At 40.6% G+C, this 13,335-nt stretch overlaps 1 protein-coding gene across 1 annotated transcript in view; it reads left to right on the top strand.

Moving 5' to 3' along the window:
* Positions 1–11,071, top strand: part of RNF182 (ring finger protein 182) — a 16,590-nt gene extending 5,519 nt beyond the window's left edge. Inside the window, exons 2-4 of the mRNA XM_023756496.1 lie at positions 660–738; positions 4,698–4,846; positions 9,234–11,071. Of these exons, the coding sequence (XP_023612264.1) occupies positions 9,444–10,184 (741 nt within the window). The 5' untranslated portion in view covers positions 660–738; positions 4,698–4,846; positions 9,234–9,443 and the 3' untranslated portion in view covers positions 10,185–11,071. The remainder of the gene's footprint in view (positions 1–659; positions 739–4,697; positions 4,847–9,233) is intronic.
* Positions 11,072–13,335: the final 2,264 nt, after the last annotated feature.

Here is a 13,335-nt window from a genome sequence, read left to right as displayed (position 1 = left end):
TCACAAAGGTGGCAGTGCCATAGCCAATAAGGAGTGAATATGCTAATTGACAGCCCCAACCCTCAAAGATGGTGGGTGCCTACAGCCAATAAGGAGGGGATATGCTAATTGACTGCACTGCCCTCAAAGATGGCAGCACCCACAGACTGTCACACCCTCAAAGATGGTGGCACCTGGCAGGGGAGGGCAGAAAGATGGTGGCACCTGGCAGGGGAGGGCAGTTGGGGGCAACCGGGCTGGCAGGGGAGCAGTTAGGCGTCGATCGGGCTGACAGGAAGTGGTTAGGGGGTGATCTGGCAGGCAGAAGTGGTTAGGGGCAATCAGGCAGGCAGGCAGGTGAGTGGTTGGAAGCCAGCAGTCCTGGATTGTGAGAGGGATGTCTGACTGCCGGTTTAGGCCCGATCCTGGTGGACAGTTGGACATCCCTCGAGGGGTCCCAGATTGGAGAGGGTGCAGGCTGGGTTGAGGGACACCCCCCTCCCCCAGTGCATGAATTTCCTGCACCGGGCCTCTAGTACCTATATAATTTCATTGAATCCTCACAACAACATTGTGAGGCAGGTGTTATTTCTTAGTTCAAGGTTACATAACCATTGAAATCAGAGCCAGGCCCCAGATCTAGGTCTACTGATACCAGATCCCATGTGCTTCCATTTCAGACTGCCTGCAAGCGATGGCCATGCTCCTGGCCACACATCCAGGGCCCTGAGGTTGCAGATGTGGATGACTGTACACAGGGTGAGGAGTACCTGGTTTTTCTCCTTCCTTGCTGGATACTGATTGGCTTAAAACTGCTGGCAAAAGATGCATGATAATCCTTCCTCAACGTGTAAATAATGGCCTCTCATCCAAGATTAGTAGCCTAGAATTCTAGACCAATAACTTGGCTGTATTCTAATAAATAGCTGTGATTCCCCATCAAATTAAATTACTTGGTCTTGGAGGAGTGGTAAAGTAAGAGTTTTAATCTTCGAGGGGAGTTTTCTGGAAGGTGCTCAGTGTGCTGCCAAGCAACCATTAAGGGTTATTGGTGTTGCAGGTTAAATTCATTTAGAGTCAGCTGTTGATAGTTTAAGAATGAGTGCTTGCAACTGTTGAGCCTATTATTGTAAGGTTTTCTAAATTAGAGCCTTTTATTACACCAAGAAGGATTGTTTTCAGTGAAAAGGCATAGCAAAAGCTTAATTCTGAGACTATCACACTATACAATAGTTCAAATATTGTTAATGTTCCCTAAGGGAGAACTATGGCAATTAGGACTGAGACCAGCATACTACTGGTGATTAGTAATTATTAAGAGTAATGTGAATCTTTCACACTCTAACTCAGTGGTTCTCAACCTTAGCTGCACATTAGAATCACCTGGGAATCTTTTTAAAATCCTGGTTTCTGGGCCTCATCCTCCGGAAATTGTTTCTTTGTTACTAATGTTGTGGCCCCACCCCATAACAAAGAAACAGAATTTCCGGAGGATGAGGCCCAGAAATCAGGATTTTAAAAAGATTCTCAGGTGATTCTAATCTGCAGCCAAGGTTGAGAACCACTGCTCTAGATGGAAAGGTGCCTTTCTTGGGGATATATGCCACATGTATGGTTTAAGCTTATTGAGACTGAAGTGTCATGAAGACTACGATTTGGAGCTTAGGGTTTTGTGGATGAGAGATGGCGAGTGCATGTCATTTATCAACAGCTGAGCTTAAAACCAGTGTTCTGCCTTGATTATTCACGAAGAAGAATGATGCTGCAAGTGCCAGGATCTCTCATATATTTTGAGAAATAGAGTTATTAGTCAAAGAATTTGAGACATCTTAAAAACTGATGATCAAGGAATGAAAATGTTTGAAGAGTGATGTTCCATTTTGCACAAAAAGAAATTCCAGACAGAAGCAAGTCTTCAGCACCATTTCATCTTTAGGGAGGCTAGCCTGGGCTTCTTCACACGGGTTCCAAGAGGGCAGGAGCAGAAGCTGCCGGGCACCCTGCGGTGAGGGTTCCGAACTGTCCCAAAGTCACTTCAACTTTATTTTATTAGGCCAAACATGTCACAAGGCCAGCTGAGACTTAAGGGTGGGGGAAGCAGGTTCCTCCACCTGTTCATGGGATGAGTGGAAAGTCCCATTTCTAAGGCTGTGGAGAATGATTGCAGCCATGTTTGCAAACAATCTCCTCTACGTGACGGGCAGAGCAGAGGACATCTAGGTAAAATGGGCCACTGATAAACTTAAAATGGAAATAGAAGAGTTGAATCATGAAAGCTGGGGAAGGAGACCAAAACAGTCTGTTTTACAAAGTATACATGAATGTTTTTGAAATAGAAACATATGAAGGATTCTTATATAATGGCTTTTTGATATAACTCGTAGGTACAAAGCCAATAAATAGTCAATTTGTGGGGAAGTGTTTGCAATACAGAGGACAGAGTTTGATATCTGTAATGACAAAGAATATTTAAAAATTTACTAGAAAGGGCCAACAACCCAAGAGAAAAATAAGAAAAAATATGAACATTGTTCAGAGAATAGCAAATGCAGAAGGCCAACAAATAAGACACTCAGACTCAGATGATGATATATCTGTTCCTGTTAGGAAGAAATAGTATACACATTACAGGTTGCAGTATGTGTTATAGTCTGTTGGGAAGCAATTACATATGTCAGAAGTAATATCTGTATCATCCAGGAATTCCATTCATTGTTCTCTTAAAGAAATAAAAACACCTGTATGTGAGGATATGTGTTGTAATGTGTTCTGCCATATGTGAAGGGGAAAAATGGAGATAAACAAATGTTTACCAGGAAAGAAATGGTTGGCTGTATCACAGTATATCCAAATGGTGAAATATTATGCAGCCATTTAGAAAGGAATTTAGGGCCCTATCAGTTGAATTGAAAATTTTTCATGAGCCATTATTGAATGGGAAAACTGGGTATGATATAGTAGTTAGAAAAGAACAATAGGAAAAAGTGTGCTTGTATGTCTTTACAATTAGGTGTACATGGAAATATATATGGAAGAAAATATACCAGGTGGTTAATATGGGTTACCGGGGTGGGGGCGGGGGCGGAGGGGCGGGCGGGCTGGGGAGCAGGGAGTGGCTTTCAGACTGGTAAGGGTGGAGGAAAGTGAAGAGGAGAAATTAACCAAATAAAAAAGAACATACACACACAGAGATGACTAATAAAGAAACACAACCTGTATGATGACTTTTCTATATTTATGTATATAAGTTTGTGGGTATGTGTGCAGCACACCCATGCAAATGAAATTTTAAAAGTAAAGAATTCCTCTTCGCTCTGGGCTATTTTGTTCAATCATTTATAATTTCTGTAGCACTACTAAGTAGGAACCTTCATCTGAAATTCTCAAAATGGTAATTGTATCATGGCTGTGTGTTGTAAGTAGCAGAAATCCAACCACAAACGAGCATGAGCAAAAAAGGAGATTTGTTGGCCCACGAGAGCCTTCACATGCAATTAGATCCAGAAACCCATTCAATGTCTGTCTTTGCCACTGTTTCTCGGCAAATCAAATAGGAAGTACTATACATTTAGGGCAGTGAAAATCGTCATTTGTGTAATAGTTTATGTTGATTTATGAAAATTATGATGGGTAGTTATCCATTTGTATATTCTTACTCCAGATGATTTATGACAGGATTAAAATGAATAATAAGGAATACTAGCTTCATATATTTGATGGATTTTTCTAGTTAAAGCAAACCTTTTGTATTTATGTTTTCCCAGCTTTATTGAGATGGAATTGACATATAACCTTATGTAAGTTTAAGGTAACATGACATGTGTATATTGCAAAATGCTCACCACCATAAGATTCGATAACACAGTCATCACTTCACGTCATTACATATTTTAATTCTGAGGCAGTGTCAGCGGGCTGATTCTGTCCCCTGTGCCTGAGACATACTTTCAGCAGTTGTTTTTATCATGCTCCACACTTGCTTATCTTTAAGGGTTTCATGTATTTTAACACTGATTTACTATAAAGTCTGAATATTTAGGTGATACATAAATGACTCACGTTTTAATTTTGTGAAAAAAATTAAGAAGTTTACACATCATAGAGGAAAAAATAATAAGTTGATCCAAATATCCATTGGCAACCTGGGCTATCTAATAGCTAAAGCATTTAGCCACAGATTTTTTTCAAACTTGTTGCTGGGGAAGATAACACTAGTACAGAAAATTATGCTGCCTGGTGGGGAAGCAGCACGGCCCGGCCAGGAGCCAGAGCCTCTCGCCCTAGGCAGTCCCTTCATGCTCTTGCCTCACACACAGTCCCCTCAGAGGCATCTGCTGCCCTGAGCTGATCACTTTCTGACTCTTCTTTTTTAGTTTACCATTTAAACTTGCATGCTGACTACAGCTTAGTTTTGCCTGTTTTGTTTTTGTAGAAAGGAAATCATACAGTATGTGCTTCTTTCACTCAACATCATCATTGTTGTGCACAGTTAGGGAGCGAAGGTAGGGTGGGAACAGGCTGGACTGCATATCTTTCAGAGGACAAATAACTCCAACTGATGGCAGCCCTATAACGTTATAGAGTTTAGGTTATTATTTGAGTTCTTTGAGGGACCTTAGAGTCATAACGAGACAGATGAAGTATTTGCTGAGAACTCTAGCAGTTGGCACCCCACCTTCCCAGGAGGGATAATCACCAGGTTGTTTTCTGCATTCCAGGAAGAACACTGTGCTGGCTGCACTTCCAGTGATGCCACCAGTGCTCCTGGCTCCCACCAGCTCTGCCCAGAAGTGCCTCTCAGAGGCGGGAATCGATGAAGTTTGTCAAGCTGATGCGTGGGTTTGCTAGAATTGGCCTTAGAACTAAAGTAGGTCTCTTTTTTTTATTGTATATTTGAACATTTGGCATTTTCTTTGTGTGCTACCAGGAAGCCCCCTTCTGCATTTTTATATATATGAACATTATGATTATTTAACACTATATCTTAACATATTCAAAGGTCTGATAGAGTGTTTTTGTGAAGAAGGAAAGCTCTGTTTCAAGTAATAGTTCAGTATTATCTAAGCAAATGATTTATGTTTACTGAAATATAAACTAGAAATTGTGGCCAGCCCAACATAAAACATTCCTGCCACTCTTCTAATGGTTGGAAGTTTGGCACAGGGAGTATTAATGTGACTCACTGACAACATAGTGTATTCTCACATACTATAAGTGGGGATTGGGCCTAAGCCGTCAGTAGAACATCCCCTGAGGGCTCCTGGATTGGGGAGGGAGCAGGTCGGGTTGAGGGACCCCCCCCCCCCCATGCACGAATTTCGTGCTCCGGGCCTCTAGTCTATATACATATAAAAGGCTAATAAGCAAAGTGTTCCCTCCCGAGTTTGAGCAGGAGAACGGGAGTTCAGTTGCTCGCTATGACGTGCGCTGACCACCAGGGTGCGGCATGGACCATGGTGGGTGATCAATGGTGGTGGCGGGGTGCTGAGGGAGTGAGGGAAGGAGGAAGTGGAGGTGAGGGGGGGGAATCGTGCTGTGGCGGTGCATGGGTAGCGAGGGAAGAAGCGGCTGGCCAGGCCTAAGGACCCTACCCGTGCATGAATTTTGTGCACTGGGCCTCTAGTTTATCTTATAAGTGGAAGTTTGCACCTTTGACCACCTTCTGCCAATTCCCTGTCCCTTTACCCCTTACTTACAGTAACCACAAATCTAATCTTTAGATCTCTTTTTCTATGTATGTGTGTGTGTTTTATTATTTTTTTTTTTTTTTAGATTTCACATATAAGATCACATTTATGCCCAGCCAGCTTGGCTCAGTGGTTGAGCATCGACCTATGAACCTGGAAGTCATGGTTCAGTTCCTGGTCAGGGCACGTGCCTAGGTTGTGGGCTCAATCCCCAGTTGGGGGCATGCAGGAGGCAGCTGATAAATGATTCTCTCTCATCATTGATGTTTCTATCTCCCTCTCCCTCTCCCTTCCTCTCTGAAATCAATAAAAAAGAAAAAAGGTCACATTTATGGCTGACTTATTTTACTTTAGCATAATGCCTTAAAAGTCCATCCATGTTGCAGAAAATGACAGGATTTCTCTTTTATGACTGAATAATTCCATTGTGTGTATGTATGAGTGTGTATTTATTACACCTTTATCCATTCATCCATCAATGGGCACTGAGGTTGTTTCCATGCCTTGGCTATTGTAAGCAATGCTGCTGTGAACCTTGGAGTGCCTGTATCTCTTTGATATGGTGTTTTCGTTTCCTTTGGATATATTCCCAGAGGTGGGGTTACTGGATTATATGGTAGTTCTATTTTTAATTTTTTGAGGAACTTCCATACAGTTCCATAGTGGCTGCATCAATTTACAGTCCCACCAACAGTGCACAAGGGTTCCCTTTTCGACACACCTCACTAGCATTTGTTATCTCTTATATTTTTAATCATAGCTACTCTAATAGGCATTAGGTGATATCTCATTGTGGTTTTGATTTGCATTTTATGATTAGTGATGGTGAGAACCTTTTCATGTACCTGTTGACCATTCATATATCTTCTTTGGGGAAATGTCTGTTCAGGTCCTTTTCCCATTTTAAAATGGAATTATTATTATTATTATTATTATTATTGCTATTGAGTTGTATGAATTCTTTCTTTATTTTGGACATTAACCCCTGATCCAGTATATGACTTACAAATATTTTTTTCCATCCCATAAGTTATTTTTTAATGATCATTTCTTTGCTGTGCAGAAGCTTTTTAGTTTGACGGAGTACCGCTTATTTACTTTTTGTTTTGTTGCTTGTGCCTGAGGTGTCATATTCAAAAATTCATTGCAAGATCCAGGCCAAGGAGCTTTTATCCTGTGTTTTCTTTTAGGAGTCTTACATTTAAGTCTTTAATCCATTTTGAGTTAATTTTTGTGAGTGGTGTAAGGTAGGGTTCTAATTTTATTACACAAAAGCCTTTTGTTGGTGTTTCTGTATGTATACTCTGGCTTTCTATGCTTTTAGATGTAATTTTGCTTATTTATCCCCATTGAATATTTTGCTCTCTCTTTTCCTGATGTCATTATGTGTGTGTTTACATACTTTTTTTTCTTTTTCACACAACTTCACACACAGCAGTTCTTTTGATGGCAATCAAGGCAATCACTGCTATTACTATCCACTTCAGTGTGCCTGTGATTCAGAGGGTGTGAGGCAGCTGCAAAGAGAATGTAGCAGGTTCAGTTTGGATGGGCCTTTGTGTGGCTACCAGGACGACAGAATGAATGGGAACTGTCCAGTAAGTAAACCACCTGCCCAGGACGAGGGACCATTCTCTTGGCAGCTAGGACCCAGTGTGATAGAGCACCTTCTCATCTTTGACTGTGATCCTGGAGTTGTTCATCCCACAGGAGAATACAAAGTCTCTTGGTAGAACTGTGGGCAATAATGTTTTGTAGATATTTGGGCACATGTATTCTGAACATAATCAGGATCAGAAATGAAGAAAATATCTAGGATACACAGAAGGAAAAAGAATACAGGAGTTATGCTTGTGTCTGTATGTCCTTTTTGTGTGTAAGAGTGGATAGATAGTAACTAGCTTAGGGTAGTAATTATGAAATGCATATATATATATATATATATATATATATATATATATATGTAGTAAACTTAATTTTAAAAAAATCCTACCTATATTTTTTGGTTGATGTTAGGTTCTATTTATTGATTGACTTCCTTTTTCCACCAAGAATATCTTGCTACTAATATTCATTATATTATACATTCTTGTATTATATGCTCAATTAAAAATGTAGTTAAAGTCATGAGTAAAAAGGAAGGTAATATCTATTCATTTACTAGTTATTCATGATTTCAGAAATGATCCAAGTTTAGCTACCCACTGCCTCTTCTCTTTTTATAAATTTTTTTTTGTTAATCCTCACCTGAGGATATTTTTTCAATTGATTGTTTTTTAAGAGAGAGTGGAAGGGAGTGGGGGAGACAGAGAATGAAACCCGAGACCCTTCAATCTGCGAGCCGAAGCTTTAACCACTGAGAAAACTGGCCAGGGCCTGCCTCTTCTCTTTTAAGGCAGCATGACCCATAGGAAACTTTAAATTCTAGCATAGTTGCACTCGATTTCTCAGGATTGTTATGGCAGCCTTCTGCTATTATTGCTTGGGGGTGGGGGGGTGGGCGGAGAGAGATGCTCAGAAATTCAATACATTTTTATATTTTTCCAAGTAAAACATAATTTAAGACAAACCTACTACCAAAGTCATATATATTAAAGCAAAATACAATTTATTTGGATATTTTTCATATTGCTTCTCCCTTCTATTAGTACTAATAATTGAGAACTAACTGTGCACATGAAATCAACCTTCAGTCATTTGTCCAAAGCCAGTAATAGCAACTAAAGGCCGACAGTAAGGACAGTTGATATTTTGCTTTCTGTTCACTATAGAAAGAGAGTTTACATAAGCTAAGGTATGCAGGTGGGGACACCTTGAGTGCTTCTTGGTAGCCGTGCAGGCGTGACTCTTCATCTTTGCAGCTATAGCTGTGCGTGGTTATCGTGTTTACTCCTGTTTCTTGAGAATTAGACTTGGCCTGTTATAGTGCTTACGTCAGGCGTCATGGGCTTCACTCTTCCTTGAGTGCATGTGTATGAACAACTATGGCTTTTAAGACTAGTACTGAAACAAAGAGTTTGAAATTGAATAGTCAAATGGTGAAGGCATTTATAACAGATTTCTTTTCACTGGGAAGGTGAGGGCAGTCTTATTGTATTTAAATATGCTGTCATCTCTATCAGAGTACTTTCTGAAAACACATGGTAAGCATTTATCCTGAAGGGTTCTCTTTTGTGTGTTCCTAAGCACTATTGAGGGTATTTAGACAACTGGTATTTACACCAAGGACATTCTGAATTAGTTTGTAGTGAATTGAATTTGATGACAAGTGTATCTATTTCGGATGTGTCTCATTCTATTTTCAAAGAGGCTGGGATTTGTTACAGGTTCCAGAAAGAAAATCACTACCTAGCTATACTCACAGTGCTCTGGTGTGTATTTTACACCACTAAGATTCTTAATTCCTTCTTTACATTTATATTTGGGGGCTAAAAAAGCTAAGCATGGAGATAACACGTTTCTATCCTGGAGGCAGAAATGTGTGAAAAGATGAAGGGGATTTAACCTTTTAAGTTTACTGCTCCAGTAGAATCCTCACTATATTAGAATCTCTTTTTTCCTTTGCAGACCCCTCATGTGGCCTTTTCAGATATGCATTTGAGACAGAGTTCTATGTAGAGGCTGAAATGCCTGGAAGATTTCTTGTTTCTGTCACCACTTTTCCTGGCTTTTTGCATCTCTGCCTGATTTGAATGATGTGATATTCAGAGGGACACCTTCACTGAAGTCGTTCTCCAAAAGGACACATCTGCCCAAAGATTGTATATATAATCCAAGATGGCGGGTCAGCCACCAGAAGACGCTGCAGAGTCTCAGGTCTCTGACGAGCTCGAGTGTAAGATCTGCTATAATCGATACAATCTGAAACAGAGGAAACCCAAAGTGCTGGAATGTTGTCACAGGGTTTGTGCCAAATGCCTCTATAAGATCATAGACTTTGGGGACTCCCCGCAAGGTGTCATCGTCTGTCCCTTCTGTAGGTTTGAGACATGCCTGCCAGATGATGAGGTTAGTAGCCTGCCCGATGACAACAACATCCTCGTGAACTTGACTTGTGGGAGCAAAGGCAAGAAGTGCCTGCCAGAAAACCCCACTGAGCTGCTGCTGACCCCTAAGAGGCTGGCCTCTCTCGTCAGTCCTTCTCACACTTCCTCCAACTGTCTGGTTATAACCATCATGGAGGTGCAGAGAGAAAGCTCCCCATCTCTGAGCTCCACTCCTGTGGTAGAATTTTATAGGCCTGCAAGTTTTGACCCTGTTACCACCGTGTCGCACAACTGGACTGTGTGGAACTGTACTTCCCTGCTGTTTCAGACATCCATCCGGGTGTTGGTTTGGTTGTTAGGTTTGCTCTACTTCAGCTCCTTACCCTTAGGGATCTACCTGCTGGTCTCTAAGAAGGTCACCCTTGGGGTCATCTTTGTTAGCCTCGTCCCTTCGAGCCTGGTTATTCTGATGGTGTATGGTTTTTGCCAGTGTGTGTGTCATGAATTTCTAGACTGTATGGCACCTTCTTAATTGATATTGCAAACTAAGAAATTTGACACACATTGCTATGTTTCAAATTAGGTAATTTATCAAAGATTTTATATTCTCTATGCTTAGACATATTGGCCATATGTCTGTGGTCCATTTTTCCATCAAATGTTGACACAGTGAGTTTTCATGTGTGCTGGAAGTACAAATGTTTATTTCTATTTAGGTGTTAGCAGAGAAGCAAAAATATGTAAGCTAAGCCTTCATGGAGCTCTTTGCATGAGTCTTCACAGAGAATGGTCAGGATTTCACTCAGCCCTGCTTGGTGGACCCTGAGGGGGTGGGCAGAAGTGTTAGCCTGCAGTGGAGTCTTCATGGAAGGTTAGGAGTGACCTGATTCCTCTTCTCATCATCGTTGATAATCTATGATGCAGGGTGAACGCAAGAGGAGAGCTGTTCCAAGACACATCCACTAGAAAAGGGAGCACCCCCCACGGCTCTGTTGTTGGGGCTCCCCGAGTCCCCCTCAGCTGTTTCTCTTAGAAGTAATGCTGCTCTGTGGGGGCTGCTACTTGACTTGAGGTGCTTGTTTCCTTTGCACGTGCTCCCTTGTCAAGAGGAAGCTGGGTGGGCCTCATTCCCTTGTGTGGTTTTAATCAAATATCTGTCTGCCACAGTATACTAAAGAGAACTAAAAACATTAAGCCATTTGCATGAAAGGAAACTTCATGACAGTATGGCCACTTGTCTTTGAGACGCAGCCTTTCCCCATATTTATTTCCTCTCTCCTCTCCTCTCTGAAATTCTCACAGAGCAGTTATAGTTCATGAAAATCTTCATTTGCATCTTTCCTTAAAACATTTCAGTTTAGTTTTTTTTTTAAACTACATGGTTCACTTAGCTCCACCCCTTATCCTGAGAGGGCTTCATTTAAATTAGTTGCTATAAGTTTATGAAGATTTTTTTTCCCCATTGTAAAGTATTGACTAATTTAACTTAATCCTATAACAATTTGGGGGTAAATTGTGATAGTGGAAACCCAGAAAGAATGAATGAGATGTTCTGGTTCACAGTGTGACGTGTTGAGAGCCTAAATATTTTGCTGTGCTCTACTGAGTTAGCCAAAGTGTAAGGCTTAGGTTTACGTGCCAGGCTGTTGCAACAGGCCAGGCAAAAAGATGAGCAAGAAGCAAACAAGGCTGGTGCCCTGCTGGAAACGACCCTTCCAGGAAGTAAAATGAAGGTGGCGGAGTCAGTTTTAGAACAGATTCAAGTTCTTACACAATTTATTTCAAGTAAAATATAAGCTATGTGACTTCAATGAATGAACTTCTTTTCAAGATGTAGGGGAAGTTGAATGTACATATTTATGAAAAGAAATTGTTCAGCATATTTTAGGTTTGAAGGAATAGAATCTCCACAGAAGCTAGACAACAAAAAGCTTTTTAATCTCTAAAAACCATTACTGATGATTAACATTAAAATATTTATAACTCCTAGAAAGGGGCATTACTAAGACAACTTTAGCTTATTTGTGATGAAACATTTGTTGCGTGACATAGTTACAGTGGACCAGTTCCAAACCCCTTATTCAGGAAACATTGACACTTATTTCTAGAATAGTAGTTTGATTTCAATGATATAACTATTAACTTTGAGACTATGTATGCCCAAGGTAAGTATGACAGCAAAGTGTATGTGGGATATGGTCCAATGAATTTCAGATCCAGCTAAATACACTTACGATTTAATAAACTCTACTTTAGATTGCATTGTGAATGCAAATTCCAGAAGTCCATTTGTACTTAGAGTAAATACATGGTTAGGAGATGTTTTGTGGTTTGGATTTATATATTTATAAGGTTTTTTAAAAAAATGTTCATTTTGTATGAACAAAAATGATGTTAAATTTGATATTAGAAATGTAACATTAAATAAATAAGTGAGTTGTCTGATGAGATTTCTAGAAAGCTCTGGACATGGGTACTATGTGTTGCTTATTTGTATAATGTCTGCAGTTTTAAACTGTATCCCTCTGCGCATTGTGATAGTCTTTTTTTTTAGTTGCTAGTAAGTTGAGTTGGTTGTAAAAAGTTTTTAAATGTATGACAACAAAAAACTCATTATGCTGTTGAATGAAAAAAGGAGAATGCTTCAATATTTTCTTCACTGTGATGTTTTGTTTGTCCATTAAATTGTTATTACTTCCAAACTAGAAGTTTGATTTCTCTGACTCATGGTTGAGATTTAGTGATCACTTTGGACCTGTGTTTAGCCTATCTAATAAAGAGGCAATATGCAAATTGACCATCACTCCAACACACAAGATGGCCACCCCCATGTGGTCAAAGATGGCCTGCAGTGGAGGGCAGTTGGGGGGACCCAGGCCTGCAGGGGAGGGCAGTGGGGGCAACCAGGCCTGGAGGGGAGGACAGTTGGGGGTGACTGGGCCAGCAGGGGAGGGCAGTTAGGGGTGAACAGGCCGGCAGGGGAGGGCAGTTAGGGGCAATTGGGCTGGCAGGGGAGTGGTTAGGGGGTGATCAGGCTGGCAGGCAGGTGAGCGATTGGGAGCCAGCAGTCCTGTGAGCGATTGGGAGCCAGCAGTCCTGGATTGTGAGAGGGATGTCCCAGATTGGAGAGGGTGCAGGCTGGGCTGAAGGACACCCCCCCCCCCCAATGAATTTCATGCACTGGGCCTCTAGTGTTAGATAACTGCAAACATGAACTTCCAGAACCGCTGATTCAGCTAATGCCTTTATCATATGCATGAAGATTTCAGAACCTCTGACAAAGCAGATCTAACCCATCCCACTTCTAAAAGGTCTTGATATTTAAAAAAAAAAAAGCGGGGGAGAAAAATTAGGGAAGATGAAACAAAAATATATTTAAATATATTTTTCAGTTTTAATTTGTTATCCCGATTTTCCCTAGCTGCTCAACAAAATAGAACCCATTTTGGTCAGGGAATAATTCACCTCATGTGGTCTGGGCAAATTTAAAAAATTACCTGATATCTAAATATGCCACTTTCATGCAAAATAGAAATAATTTATAATATCTAGCAGTAATATGCTTATGATAGTGAATTGGTACCATATATTAATCAAGAGTTATGGTTTCATTCACTTTCAAAATCTTTACATAAACCAGCGAAGACTCTGGTTAGGTGCTAGTTATGACCTGAGTGTGAACT

Source organism: Myotis lucifugus, unplaced genomic scaffold, assembly GCF_000147115.1.
Source record: "Myotis lucifugus unplaced genomic scaffold, Myoluc2.0 scaffold_95, whole genome shotgun sequence".
Classification (NCBI taxonomy): Eukaryota; Metazoa; Chordata; class Mammalia; order Chiroptera; family Vespertilionidae; genus Myotis; species Myotis lucifugus.
Note: the sequence above shows the minus strand (reverse complement) of the source record. Positions and strands in the feature narration are given on the sequence as shown.